Here is a 13,110-nt window from a genome sequence, read left to right on the forward strand (position 1 = left end):
CCTGCCCCTGGCTATGCCTGCTCCATCCCACTCTGGTCCTGGTGTGGTCCCCAGAGCCGGCAGTCACCCCAGGGCTGGCACAGCTGCAGGGGCACCACGGGCGCTAGCGGCTGTGTCAGCCCAGCCCCTCCTGCAGGGGCTGCCCCAGGTGCTGGAGGAGCCAGCGGGCACAGTTCCCGAAGACATCAGCCTCCATCTCCACGCTGGCCAATGCGTGGCCGCCCTCCGGATACCACAGCAGCCTGTGGGGCGGGATGTGGGATGCTCAGCCAGTGCCCCAGGGCTCCATCCCCGCTCCCGCACCCCTGCACCCCACTCACCGCACTGGCACCCCCCTGGCCCGCAGCACCCGGTACAGCTCCAGCGCCTGTGTGGGGCTGACGCGCCGGTCCCGGGCACCCACACAGAGCAGCACCGGCGTCCGCACCTGTGGCACAGCCAGCGGTGGGTGCCTGGCACCCCATGCCCAGGAACCCTCACCCATCCTGCCCCCGCCTTACCTGGGCTGCCTGGGCAATGGGTGAGCGCAGCAGCATGGTGACCACCTCCTCGGTGCGGGGCACCCGCTCAAAGGAGTAGGGCAGCCCCAGGGAGGCGTAGCGCCTGCGTCATGGAGGTGCTGGTGGGTGGCGCGGGGATGCGGCATGGCACAGCATGGCATGGGGTGGGGGGGGGTGGCACTCACCAGTCAGGGATGTCGGAGGTGCCCAGCAGCGCGGGCAGGTTGGAGACAGGGCTGCGCAGGGCACAGGCTTGATAGCGCTCAGGCTCGCGGGCAAGGAGGTGGAGGGCAATGAAGGCTCCATGGGAGCCAGCCAGCAGGGCCAGGCGGTGCGGGTCCAGGGGCTCGCTGCGCAGTGCCTGCTCCACTGCCAGCTGCACCCGTGGGGCACCCACCATCAGCACCCAACCATCAGCACCCCTCCGGCAGCACTCCCTGGCAGCACCCCCTGGCACCCCCCAGCCCAGCGCCCCTCACCTGGGTGTCTGCCACGTCCTGCTCACCCACATGGGAGAGCAGGGAGCTGATGCCAGCCTGGCCAAAGCCCAAGGAGCCGCGGTAGTTAACTAGGGAGATGGGGGCCATGGGTGCCATGTCCCTGGTGGGGCACAGGGGCCACACATCCCCGGGCTCCCCAGCACTCACCCAGGAGCACGGCGAAGCCCAGCTGGCACAGCGCAGCCATGCTCGGGCGCCAACGGGCGTCGAAGATGGCGTGGGGGCCACCTGGGGCCGGCGAGGACGTCACCCAGGGTGCCACCAGTGCCACTGGGGCATCCCCGCTGTCCCCTCACTCACCGTGGGGGCACACAACGAGGGGGTGCGGCGCTGTGCTGTCTGGCGGGCTCAGCAGCAGGGACTCGAAGGCCTGGGCATCTGTGTCAGGGAAGGGGGTCCCACTCAGCACCCACCACCCCGGGCACCCAGCACCCTGCCCACCCCCCACACCCGAGGGCCCCTGGCACCCAGGCAGCACCCAGGTGCGGCAGGGGCCCCCGGGCGCTCACCGTGAGTGCCGGGGCTCTGCCTGCTGCACGGAGGCTGGATTGTCAGGGTCTTCCAGGTGACACCGGGCACTGTTGGGGTGTCCTCCACCGGCACCCAGCGGAGGGGCAGCTCCTGGCCCGCTGGTGGCAGCACCGCCACCACCTGGGGATGGGCAGCAGGTGGCACCGGGGCACCCCCGCCCCAGGGCAGCAGGCTCCTGCCAGGGTGTAACCGGCCCCAATGTGCCTGTGGTCCCAGTGCTCCGTGCTGCTGTCCTGTGCTGTGCCGTGCCGCGCCATGCCATACTGTGCTGTGCCATCCTTGCCCTTGTATGGATGTACCATGCTGTGCCCGGTCATACTGTTCTGTGCCCTTGGCCATGCCATGCTGTGCCTGGCCCTGGCATGCTGTGCCATGCCATGCTGCACTGTGCCTGGCCATGCCAGGCTCTGCTGTGCCTTGTCACACTGTGCCATGCAATGCCGTGCTGGGCTGTGCTGTGCCACACTGTCCTGAGCTGTGCCTGGCTGTGTCACATCATGCTGTGCCACACCACGCTTTGCCATGCGTATCGGGTTTGCGTGGCAAGGTTTTGGTAGCAGGGGTGACTACAGGGGTGGCTTCTGCAAGAAGCTGCTAGAAGCTTCCTTTATGTCTGACAGAGCCAATGCCAACTGGCTCCAAGACGGAGGACCCATTGCTGGCCAAGGCCGAGCCCATCAGCGGCAGTGGCAGCGCCTCTGTGATAACATATTTAAAGGGGGGAAAAACTGTGCAACTGTAGCTGGAGAGAGGAGTGAGAATATGTGAGAGGAACGACTTTGCAGACACCAAGGTCAGTGAAGAAGGAGCGGGAGGAGGTGCTCCAGGCTCCGGAGCAGAGATTCCCCTGCAGCCCCTGGTGCAGCCCATGGGGAGGCAGGCTGTGCCCCTGCAGCCCATGGAGGCCCACGTTGGAGCAGATATCCACCTGCAGCCCGGGGAGGACCCCCCGCCGGAGCAGGTGGGTGTGCCCAAAGGAGGCTGTGACCCTGTGGGAAGCCCATGCTGGAGCAGGCTCCTGGCAGGACCTGTGGCCCCGTGGAAAGAGAGGAGCCCACGCTGGAGCAGGTTTGCTGGCAGGACTTGTGACCCCGGGGGGGACCCACGCTGGAGCAGCCTGCTCCTGAAGGCCCGCACCCCATGGGAGGGACCCACGCTGGAGCAGTTCATGAAGAACCGCAGCCTGTGGGAAGGACCCACGTTGGAGAAGTTCATGGAGGACTGTCTCCCGTGGGAGGGACCCCATGCTGGAGGAAGGGAAGAGTGTGAGGAGTCCTCCCCTGAGAAGGAAGGAGCAGCAGAGACAACGCGGGATGAACTGGCCGCAACCCCTGTTCCCTGTCCCCCTGCGCTGCCCGGGGGGACGAGGTAGAGAAATCAGGAGTGAAGTTGAGCCCAGGAAGAAGGGGGGGGGGGGGGGGGGGGAGGTGTTTTAAGATTTAGTTTTTATTTCTCATTATCCTACTCTGATTTGATTGGTAATAAATTAAATTAATTTTTCCCCAAGTTGAGTCTGTTTTGCCCATGATAGTAATTGGTGAGTGATCTCTCCCTGGCCCATGAACTTTTCTTTATATTTTCTCTCCCCTGTCCAGCTGAGGAGGGCAGCGATAGAGCGGCTTGGTGGGACCCTGGCATCCAGCCCAGGTCAACCCACCCCACCGTGCCATGCTGCACCCCACCGTGCCATGCTGCACCACGCCATGCTGTGCCTGGTCATGCCACGTTATGCCTGGCTGCACATTGCTGCGCCACATCACGCTGTGCTGCGCGGTGCCAGGGCTCTGCTCACCAGGCTGGGGGGGCGGTGCGGGGCCGAGCAGGTGGCCACCAGCAGGTCCCACTGGAGGGTGAGCAGCTCCCAGCATCCTTCGGGCAACCCTGGGAGCAGAGATTGTGCCGGCGCTCACGGGTGCTCACCAGGGCACCATGGGTGGCCTGGCACCACATACCTGCCGTCAGGTTGGTGACGGTGGCTGCCTCCGTGTCCACGAGCAGCAGGTCCTGTGAGAGGGCAGAGCACAGGCAGCTGCGTCACCACGGGGCGCGGGGGCCACGTCCCCGTCCCCCCACCCCCATCCCCAGGGCTCACTGTGCGGCTCCGCTGCGGGGTGCCCAGCACAGCTCGCCGGCTGTCAGCTGCCCAGCACCGCGGCGGCAGCGTCTCGGCGTAGAGCCCGGCAAAGGCTGTGAGTGGGGCAGAGCGCTGGTGAGACGGGGCCGTGGGCACCCAGCACGAGGGGTTCCTGGCCCTGTGGCAGTGCCCAGCCCTGCCCGCTGCACCACGCTCACCCTCTGTGGGCTCCTGCACCACGTCGAGCACCGTCACCGACTGCTTCGTCTGCCAGGTGAGCTGGGGAGAGACGGTGGTCGGGGACAGGCCCCCACCAGGGAAACTGAAGCAGGGAGATGGAGGGACAAGCCCTCCCCCCCACCCCAACCGGGCACGACGAGAGGTGGTGACATCCTGGGCCAGGTCCTGCGCCAGCAGCACAGGGTGGCACAGCTGTGCCCGGTGCCCGCCAGGCCCCGCTCACCATGCGCAGGCGCAGGCACTGCCGGTGGGGCCCCCCCACGTCCCCCTCCAGGTAGAGCAGGTGCTGGCCGTCGGGGCTCAGCCGAGGGGAGCAGGCGGCACCATGCTCAGCGGACAGCAGCTCTGCGGGCGGCAGAGGTTCAGCGCCCCGGGGACACCTGGCACCCAGGACACCCCCTGTGTCCCTGGTGCTCACCACAGCGCCCACTGGCCAGGTCCAAGTGGAAAATCCCCGACCTGGGGAAGAGGTGCAGGTCAGGCTGGAGCCCTGTGGCCATGCCAAACCCCGGCCGTGCCAGCATGGGGTGGACACCCTGGCATGGGCACAGGCACCCTGGCATGCCGCTGGGTGCCCCAGGCGACCCACCTCCTGTTGGAGCACGCGGTCAGCCCCAGGCGGAAGGGCTTGTGCCACCAACCCACGAACACCACGCTGCAGTCATCTGGGGACCACAGGGCCTGCGCGACAGCTGGACTCATTCCACAGCTCCAGGCTGGTCCCCCCGGCGCTCTCCCTGCACCCCATCCTGACCTGGCCAGGGGAGATGTGCTCCGGGACACCCTCCAGCACTGAGATGCTGCTGCCCTCCAGGTCCAGGGTGCAGAGGATGGGCACGCTGCGGGTGTTCAGTGCCTCCCCCCAGTCCTCATGGTACACGAACTGCTCGCCCTGTGGCACAGCCCCGTCAGCCCCCTGGCCGGTGGCCCCAGACGTGGGGCTTCATGCGTGGCACGCTGATGGGGTGCATGGCACACTTTCGGGGTGCACGGCATTCTCATGGGGTGCACGGCATGCTCATAGGGCATGTGGCATGCTCACAGCATGCATGGCACACTCACAAGGTGCACAGCATGCTCATGGGGCACACAGCACACTCACGGGGCACATGGCACCCACCTCCTCATCTTCGTCCTCCACCGCTGGCCTGGCTGCTCCCGGCACATCCCAGGGGCAGGGGGGCCGTGGTTTGGGCCGGCTCTTCTCGGCCACGTAGAGCAGCCGCGTCTCTGAGTGGGACCAGGCCAGGCAGGCGAAAGGCCCTGGCATGGTAAGAGAGTGCCAAAGCCCAGCCTGGTGCAGGCACAGCCGCACGCCAGACAGGCACTGGGGCTGCCACCTGTGCTGCCCTCGCCTGTGTTGCAGGCAGGGGGTATAGGGAAGGGGCCCTACCCTCCGTGTAGACCTCCCCGTGCTTCCCCAGCGCCGTGAGGTCCACACTGTGGCTGCGCCCATCACTGCCCCACACCTGGGGGATGGGGGTCAGCACCAGCACACCACGGCTGCGATGCCCACCGCGCTGCGCTGGCACTCCAGCCACCCGGGTGAGCCCCAAGGCTGCGGTTACTGGCGCAGCCCTCGTTACCTCCAGCAGCTCGTGGCCCTGCCGCGGGCAGCGGCTGAGCACAGCGCGGTGCTGCCCCGTGGGCGAGTCCTGGCTGAGGAGCCTGTGGGTGGGAGAGGGGGAGGGAGGCTGCAGTGGGTGGCACACTGCAGGCACCGGCCATGCCATGGGCACCAGCCATGCTATGGGCACCGGCTATGCCACCCCATCCTGCAGCCTGTCCGTGCCGTACTGGTTGTGGATCTTGGCGCTGAGTGCCGCCCGGCTGACCGCGAGGCTGCTGCCGCCTGTGCGCCGCAGGCTGTAGTGGCGGCTGAAGTGCAGGAGCTGGCGGCGGGGCAGGTCTGGGCGGCTGCACTCTGGGCGGGGGGGGGCTGTCACCCATGGCCCACGCTGGACTCGCGGGCCGAGAGCACTGGGGCAGCTGAGCCCGCAACTCACCGGTGTAGAGCAGGAAGGTCTGTCCCCCCGTGGCGGCGCCAAGGGCGGCACGGGTGACGGTAGGGAACCGGCTCAGCTCCCGGTAGCAGACGGCAGGGCCGCCAGCCGCCTGGGTGGGGGAGAGGCGTGCTGGCGGGGGAGACCTCACCCCTCTGCCCGTGCCCACCCCCCCAAATCGGGGCTGTGCCTGCCCATGCAGTCCTCCCAGCTTCCCCTGCTGACCTCCACGCCCCGCTTGGTTCCTGAGGCCATGGGACCTTGCTCCACCACGCTGGGCCGCTGGCGCCTGCTGCGAGGCAGCGAGGCAGGCTGCCAAGGCATGCGCGAGCAGCCCGGCACGAGGGGCCTGGCCGGCGCCAGCTCTCCAGCTGCCCCATGCTGCCCGCCGTGCCTGGGGCAGCTGGGCAGGGTTCACCCTCTGCTGCAGCACACTGTGTCCTCGGCAGTGCACACGCTGACCCGCGTGGGAGAGGGGTCCGGTGGTTGTGGGCCCGAGGCATTGGGAGCGGAGGCGACACTGGCATTGGTACCACCATTGGAGACACCAGGGGTGCTGAGCTACACCGTTTATTGGGGAGCAGCAGTGGCGGGAGGCCGTTAGCACCGCAGGTGCTTGAGCAGCCACAGTGCCATGTTCATGAAGCCGTCGGCTTCAGCCTCAACGCCGGCCAGCGCGTGGTTGTTCCCTGGGTACCAGAGCAACCTGGAAGGGAGAGGCGGGGTTAATGCCGTGCCCACACCCCCCAACCTGGGCACCCAGCACCCCACTCACCGTGTGAGGACCCCCCGGGCCTTGAGGGCACGGTAATACTCCAGCCCCTGCTTGGGGGGCACGCGCCGGTCGTCCTCCCCCAGCATCAGCAACACGGGCGCACGGACCTGTGGGAGTGGCACAGCCTCAGTGCTGGCACTGCCAGTGGGGACGGGGACGGGGACGGGGATGTACCTGGTCAACGTAGCGCATAGGCGACTTGTGCAGCATCTCCGTCCACTGGGCTGGGTCCAGCAGGGTGTCAGGCGCGTAGGGCAGCCCCGTCTCTGTCAAGCACCTGTGGGCAAGAGGGATGGGGGCACATGCAGGGCTGGGGCAGCGGTGGGCTGGGGGTGGCAGTACTCACCAGTCAGGAATGTCGGTGGCAGCCACCATGGAGGCGATGTTCACCACAGGGTTGCGGACCACGCAGGCGTGGTATGTGTTAGGGAACTGGCCGAGGAGGTGGCATGCCAGAAAGCCCCCGTGCGAGCCGCCCACCAGTGCCACCCGGCCAGCGTCCAGTGACTCCTCCTGCAGCACCCGCTCCACACAGAGCTGCCACCATAGGGGACATCCGCTGAGGCAGGCAGCCCCACCTTCCCTCCCTGGGGGTACCCACAGGAGTACAGGGTGCCCCAGGGCCACATGCCAGGGCCATACCTGCACATCACGCACGTCCTGCGTGCCCACGTTGCCCGGCAGGGAGGCCACGCTGTCCTGGCCGAAGCCCAGAGAGCCACGGTAATTCACTGTGTGTGGGGGGCAGCGTCAGAGCCCTTCCTCCCCCTGCCCCGGCCCCACCACGGGAGCCGTGCCACCCAGCAGCCCCGGCCCCCTGGCATCACTCACCCAGCAGCACAGCAAAGCCCATGCGGCACAGCGCAGCGGGGTACAGCATCCACCCGGCCGTGAACACAGAGTGGGGACCCCCTGTGAAAGGCAAAGGCAAAGTGGGGTGTCACTGCCCAGACGGGGTGAGCGCATGGCAGTGGGGGGCAAGCTCTTACCATGGGGCATCACAACCAGGGGGGGCTTCTGGGCAGCAGGGCCCTCGCTTGGGCGCAGCAGGATGGCATCGAAATCCAGGCCCCCTGTGGAGGCAGGGTGGGGGGCGTCAGGGCTCAGCGGGGGCGGCGGAGCCCAGCCTGGCTCCCCCGGGCACTCACCGTACTGGGGGTGCTCCTGCTCCGGCGGAGGCTGCAGGGTGCGGATGCCCCAGCTGATGCCGGGCACAGGGGGTGCGTCCTGCAGGCAGACCCACCGCGCCTGTGCCTCCTGGCCGGCACTGGGCAAGACAGCCACTTTCTGCACGGGAAGAAGTGTGGGTGCCAGCACTGAGAGGGGATGGTGGGCGCTGGGGTGGGGGGCATCACCTTACCAGCATGGGGGGGCAGCTAGGGGTGGAGAACCTGGCCACCAAGATGTCCCGGTCGATGGTGAGGACAGACCAGCTTCCCTGTGGAGCATCTGGGGAGGAGGGGGGTCAGAGCTGCAGGTGTGAACCCCTCCCCAGCCCTGGCACCAGCATGGCCCCACCAGCCTGGCACTCACCGGCCGTCAGCGAGGTCGTGGTGCCTGTCACCGTGTCCACCATGAACACGTCCTAGGGACATGAGGGCAGAGTCCAGCAGAGCCCTGACCCAGCCCACCCCCCCAAGCGCCCACCTGCCATGCCGGCACAGTAGCCCTCACCTGCTGGCTGCGCTGGGCCGTATCCAGCACGAGCCTGCGGCTGTCGGCCGCCCAGCACAGCCCCGGCAGAGTGCCACAGTAGATGCCTGGGAAGGCACCTGTAAGGAGAGTGGCAGTGCTCAGCGCCCTGCTGTGCCCCTCCCGCCACCCCCAGGCCAGTACTCACCCCATGCCTGCCGCGGCACCGCCTCCAGCACTGTGCTGGTGTGCTTGGTGTACCAGTCGTACTGCAGGAGACATGGCACGGCGTGAGTTTTGCAGGGTCTCAGCCCACCCACCCCCGATGCAGCCTGGGGACGGGGCACCACAGCCCTCCTGCCAGCCCCCACCCCAGCATGGGTGCCCCGCCACCTCCTCAGTGTCCCCCTGGTGCCACTCACCATGCGGAGGCGGCTGCACTGCTGGTGGGGGCCCAGGGCGTCGTTCTCCAGGTAGACGATGCGGCAGCCGTCAGGGCTGAGCCGCGGGGACCACACGGCCCTGGTGTCCTCGGAGAGCAGCTCTGCATGGGCACAAGGGGACGGTGAGAGGCTGCGGGGAGCCGGGGCGCCAGCGAGGTTGGGGCACGTGCTGCTCACCGCATCTCCCACCCGTCAGGTCCACGTAGAAGAGTGCTGACCTGCCGGCAGAGATGGGTGTCACCATGGGGCTGGGGGGCCTGGCTGTGTGGTGGGGTGCCCCATGGGGACTCACCGGCGGTTGGTGCAGTGCCGCAGCCCCAGGCGGAAGGGCTCATGCCACCAGCCCACGAACACCACGCCAGTGTCGCCAGGGGACCAGAAAGCCTGTGGGGAGAGGCGGGGCGAGCAGTTCAGCCCACCACTGCCCCCCAAAACCTCCCTGCTCAGGTTCCCCAGGGCACCCCGTCCTGACCTGGCCGGGAGACAGGTGCTCTGGGACACCCTCCAGCACCGAGATGCTGCTGCCCTCGATGTCCAGGGCGCAGAGGACGGGCACGCTGCAGGTGCTCAGTGCCTCCCCCCAGTCCTCGTGGTACACGAACTGCTCACCCTGTGGCACAGCCCCATCAGCCCCACAGCCGCTCCCGCCAGTCCCCACTGGCTGGGGGGGGGGCATGACCCCACCTTGAGGGGCATGTCACCCTTCTCAGGGCGCCTTGCATCCTCGTCGGAGGTGCCCAGCTCAGGGGCTTTGCTCTGGAAGAAGGACTCAGCCTTGGGACGCTTCTTCTCCGCCACGTAGAGCAGGTGGGTCTCCGAGTGTGACCAGGCCAGGCAGCCAAACTGGTCTGCAGGGGTGAGTCAGGCACCGGCCACCCCGTCCCCCCAGGATCCCACGTCCCCCGGCATCTTCTGGCCCCTCACCATTGTCGTAGACACTGCCATGCTTGTCCAGCGCCGTCAGGTCGATGCTCTTCACCTTGCGGTTCTGATCCCAGACCTGGGGGCAGAGACACTGGGGCGGTCCCGAGCCCCAGCATGGATCTGCCCCCCTGGCCCCCTCCTCACCTCCAGGAACTGCTTCTCTTTCTCCTTCTCCTTGCCGGGGACCTTGCGCAGGACGGCCTTCAGCGCCCCGCTGGGGGACTCCCGGCTCAGCAGCCTGTGGACGGGTGGGCAACTGTCAGCCCCCCACCACTGGCACCCCAAGGGGACACAGATGCAGGGGACGGGATGGGACTCACTCGTCCTTGATCTCGGAGCAGGTGCCGGCAGGCCCCGAGTAGACGATGGAGGCCCCGTCGTGGAAGATTAGGTACTGGCGGCAGAACTTGACGTTCTCGGCCCGCGCCAGGTCCCGCTGTGACCACTCTGTGAGGAGTGGGGTAAGGACATGTGCCACAACCCCACCGGGCAGGCAAAGACCGCCTGGACACCCCCGTGCTCCCTGGGGGGCCACCTTGTCCCCGTACCGGTGTAGAGGCTGCAGTACTTGCCCCCGTACTGGGTGGTGACGTCGGGACCGAGCCAGGCAGCACTGAGCCCCGGGTGCCGGCTCAGCTCCCGGTACAGCTCCACCATCTCCTCCGTGCTCGACAGCACCTGCGGGACCTACCGGGCTGGCTGGGGGCACGGGGCTGTGCCAGGATGCCAAATAACGGGGGAGTGGTGGGGCACAGGGGGCAGTTACTGAGGCACCAGGGTACATGGGGGGGGGATTAGGAGTACCAGGGGTGCAGAGCTGGGGCAGTTTTACTGGGGTACTGGGGGCACTGCCTGGGAGTGCACAGCCAGGGCGGTTATTGGGGTATAGGTGGGGTACAGGGGTACCGGGGCAGTTACTGCAGTGCCAGGGCAGTACTGGGGTGCAGAGCTGGGGCAGTTACTGGGGCACCACTGGGTATGGGGGTACCAGGAGGCAGTTACTGGGGTACCTAGGAGGGATTAGGAGGGTACTGGGGCAGTTACGGGGGTACCAGGGGCAGTGCCTGGGCTGCAGAGCTTGGGCAGCTATTGGGATACATGGGGCGATCAGGAAGGTGCCAGGGGGCACTGGGGTACTGGGAACATAGAGCCGGGGCAGTTACTGGGGTACCGGGGGCACTGCTTGAGGGTGCAGAGCCGGGACAGTTTTGGGGCACCGGGGGGTACAGGGGTACCGGGGCAGTTACTGGGGGACTGGGGGCAGTACCGGGGGTGCAGAGCCGGGGCAGTTACTGGGGTACCAGTGGGTACGAGGGGGGGGAGTTACTGGGGTACACAGGGGGATTAGGAGGGTACTGGGGCAGTTACTGGGCCATGGGGGTAACCGGAGCGCGGGGGGCGGGCGGGTGCCGGGCTCCCCGGGCGGGGCGAGGAGGGGGCAGTGCCCGGGAGGGGGGCTCCCGGGGGTTGCAATGGCGGGGCGGGGGGGAGCGGGCTCCCGGGGCGGGGCGGGCTCCCGGGGCAGTGACGTCACCGCATCCCCCCCCCCCCCCGCAGCCCCTCACCGGCGGCTCCATCTCGCGGCGGCGAGGCGGGGGCGGGACCAGCGTCAGCACTTCCGGGACGGGGGCGGGGCCAGCGGCGTACGTCACCTCCCATTGGCTGCGGCCCTCGAGCAGCCGCCCGCCCTGCGGCGCCCCCCGGTGGGCGCGGGCAGCGCCGCTGCCGGAAGCGTCGAGGTTCGCGTTCGCGCTTCTGCCGGCCGGGCCGCGGCCTCCGCCGGCGGCCGCTCTAGCCCAGAGGCAGCGCTTCGTCCGCGGGCCCCCGCTTGAAGCCGTGCCCGGGGGCCAGGGTACGGCCCCGCAGCCTCTGGGCCGCCCCGGAGAGGTTTCCCCGGCAGGTGGCTGCAGCACAGGGGCTCCGTGCACAGACCGGGGGGGATCGGCCCTGCGGGCCCACAGGGAACCCCCAGCCATTAGTCCGGCCGAGGGGGGGGGTGATCAGGCCCTTGGGGGCTCACAGGCACCCCTTGCCCAGCAGCCCCGGGGGTGGGCCGCAGAGAACGCCAGCACTTGGTGCCAGCCAGGCCCACGGGGCTCCCAGCCTGGCTGCCCCCACCGTGCCCGGGTCGGCGCCCCCCCAGCCCCTCGCCGCAGGCAGGAAGCGGGGCCAGTCCGTGGTTTGTGTCAAGTCCTTTTTATTCTGTTCCCACAGAAACACCTGGTGAGGGGGCAGCTTCTGGGAGGGAGTCACGACACAGCGGCAGGGGCGGTACGGCACGGTACGGCACGGTACGGCACGGTACGGGGTCACTACGGGTGGCACAGAGCACAGCAGACACGCACACCGTCACAATGTTCAGAGGGAGCACACCCGGCATCGCACTTACCGCTGGAAACAGCACCCGCCCACGCCTGGCCCTTCGCACCTTTGCACCCTCTGTCCCCCCGCCCTGGCCAGCAGACTGCCACAATTCGGGCTGGGGGCCTGGCCCGGTGGGGTGGGCTACATGCCCCCGGTCCCGGCAGGCGCAGAGGCGAGGTGGTGGATGTGCTCAGGCGGCGAGACGGGCCCCGGCGGGGGTCTCGGTCCCGCGTGCGATTTACACACTGTACAAGTATTTACAGCGCGAGGAGTGGCGGGGGGCCGGGGGCCCAGAGGAGGCACCCTCAGGCTATGCACTTGTCATCGGCGGGGAGAGGCGGTGGGTGTGCGCAGGGCTGGGGCTGTCCTGCGTGGGGCTGCCCCACGGGAGTGCCGTGCTCCCCCCATCCCACAGCCACCGGCCTCTCCCCCAGCCTTGGGCACAAGCAGAGCCCCCTGCGAGGGACCTGCCACAAGAGTGTGGGCTTCCCACGGCAACCGGGTCCTTGATAACAAGTGCATAAATCTGCTAAGAGCTTTCAGTACAGTGATGGACTGATGGAAAAGAAGAAAAGAAAAGTCCAGGCAAAGGACAGCAAGCACTGAAAGGCAGGTGGAACCGTGCAGAGAAGTAGCAAGCCATGCTCTACGACGGGACAGACGGTCATGGGCGCTAGGGCTGCCCTTTGGCAAAGTGGCCCTCCGTGGGTCGAACATGCCACGAATTCATACGCACGGGTGATCGATAAAGAGTAGTTATCGGGTCGCTCGGCGGCACGCTTTGCGATGAAACCCTTAGGCGCGACATTGAACTGATTAGCTATTCACAGGTCTTGTTCTGGAGTCGTGTTATTTCGTTGCATAGATCAGGCGGGCAAGCGGGCGGCTGCTACCCGCCGTGGGGGGCACCGGGGGGGGTGCCGCGGGCGCGGGGAGGCGGCAGGGCACGGGCGGTGCGTGGCTGTACGCTGGCAAGCCCCCTCCTCGGGCTGCCTCCCCCCCCGGGGAACCCCCTCTTGGCGGGGCAAGCGGGCTTTGGCCGCCGGCCGCTGTGCCGGCCGTCCCCGCAAAATGGCTTGAGAAGGACTTGGATTGCACAGTAAGAGGAAGGATACTGCCGGAGG

At 67.9% G+C, this 13,110-nt stretch overlaps 2 protein-coding genes across 2 annotated transcripts; both read right to left on the reverse strand.

Moving 5' to 3' along the window:
* Positions 1 to 115: 115 nt before the first annotated feature.
* APEH (acylaminoacyl-peptide hydrolase) lies at positions 116 to 6,387 on the reverse strand. The gene is given in 23 exon segments (XM_075714593.1): positions 116 to 242; positions 321 to 427; positions 501 to 603; positions 686 to 876; positions 980 to 1,068; positions 1,148 to 1,228; positions 1,301 to 1,378; positions 1,510 to 1,651; positions 3,324 to 3,412; positions 3,484 to 3,535; positions 3,624 to 3,718; positions 3,824 to 3,884; positions 4,069 to 4,304; positions 4,435 to 4,510; positions 4,600 to 4,737; positions 4,966 to 5,108; positions 5,239 to 5,314; positions 5,432 to 5,513; positions 5,643 to 5,769; positions 5,852 to 5,960; positions 6,074 to 6,184; positions 6,186 to 6,242; positions 6,382 to 6,387. Coding segments are annotated over 23 exon segments (2,376 nt in total).
* A 61-nt stretch (positions 6,388 to 6,448) lies between these two features.
* On the reverse strand, positions 6,449 to 11,199 carry LOC142593905 (acylamino-acid-releasing enzyme-like). The gene is made up of 22 exons (XM_075713856.1): positions 11,188 to 11,199; positions 10,171 to 10,300; positions 9,943 to 10,069; positions 9,767 to 9,860; positions 9,623 to 9,698; positions 9,383 to 9,546; positions 9,171 to 9,308; positions 8,991 to 9,082; positions 8,876 to 8,916; positions 8,678 to 8,799; positions 8,464 to 8,524; positions 8,298 to 8,395; positions 8,157 to 8,208; positions 7,984 to 8,072; positions 7,772 to 7,910; positions 7,613 to 7,696; positions 7,455 to 7,535; positions 7,266 to 7,354; positions 6,970 to 7,160; positions 6,798 to 6,900; positions 6,624 to 6,730; positions 6,449 to 6,554 (listed from the first exon to the last, which is right to left on the reverse strand). Exons 1-22 carry the CDS (start codon positions 11,197 to 11,199, stop codon positions 6,449 to 6,451), a joined length of 2,196 nt encoding a protein of 731 aa, XP_075569971.1.
* Between the last annotated feature and the right edge of the window lie 1,911 nt (positions 11,200 to 13,110).

Source organism: Pelecanus crispus, chromosome 7, assembly GCF_030463565.1.
Source record: "Pelecanus crispus isolate bPelCri1 chromosome 7, bPelCri1.pri, whole genome shotgun sequence".
Lineage (NCBI taxonomy): Eukaryota > Metazoa > Chordata > Aves > Pelecaniformes > Pelecanidae > Pelecanus > Pelecanus crispus.

Excerpts from the sequence above, each read along its gene's own strand:
- LOC142593905 (XM_075713856.1), bottom strand. Across the intron at positions 9,309-9,382 it reads AGGGTGACATGCCCCTCAAG|GGTGAGCAGTTCGTGTACCA; the intron begins GTGGGGTCATGC and ends GCTGTGCCACAG. Across the intron at positions 7,355-7,454 it reads GGGCTTTGCTGTGCTGCTGG|TGAATTACCGTGGCTCTCTG; the intron begins GTGAGTGATGCC and ends CCCCACACACAG.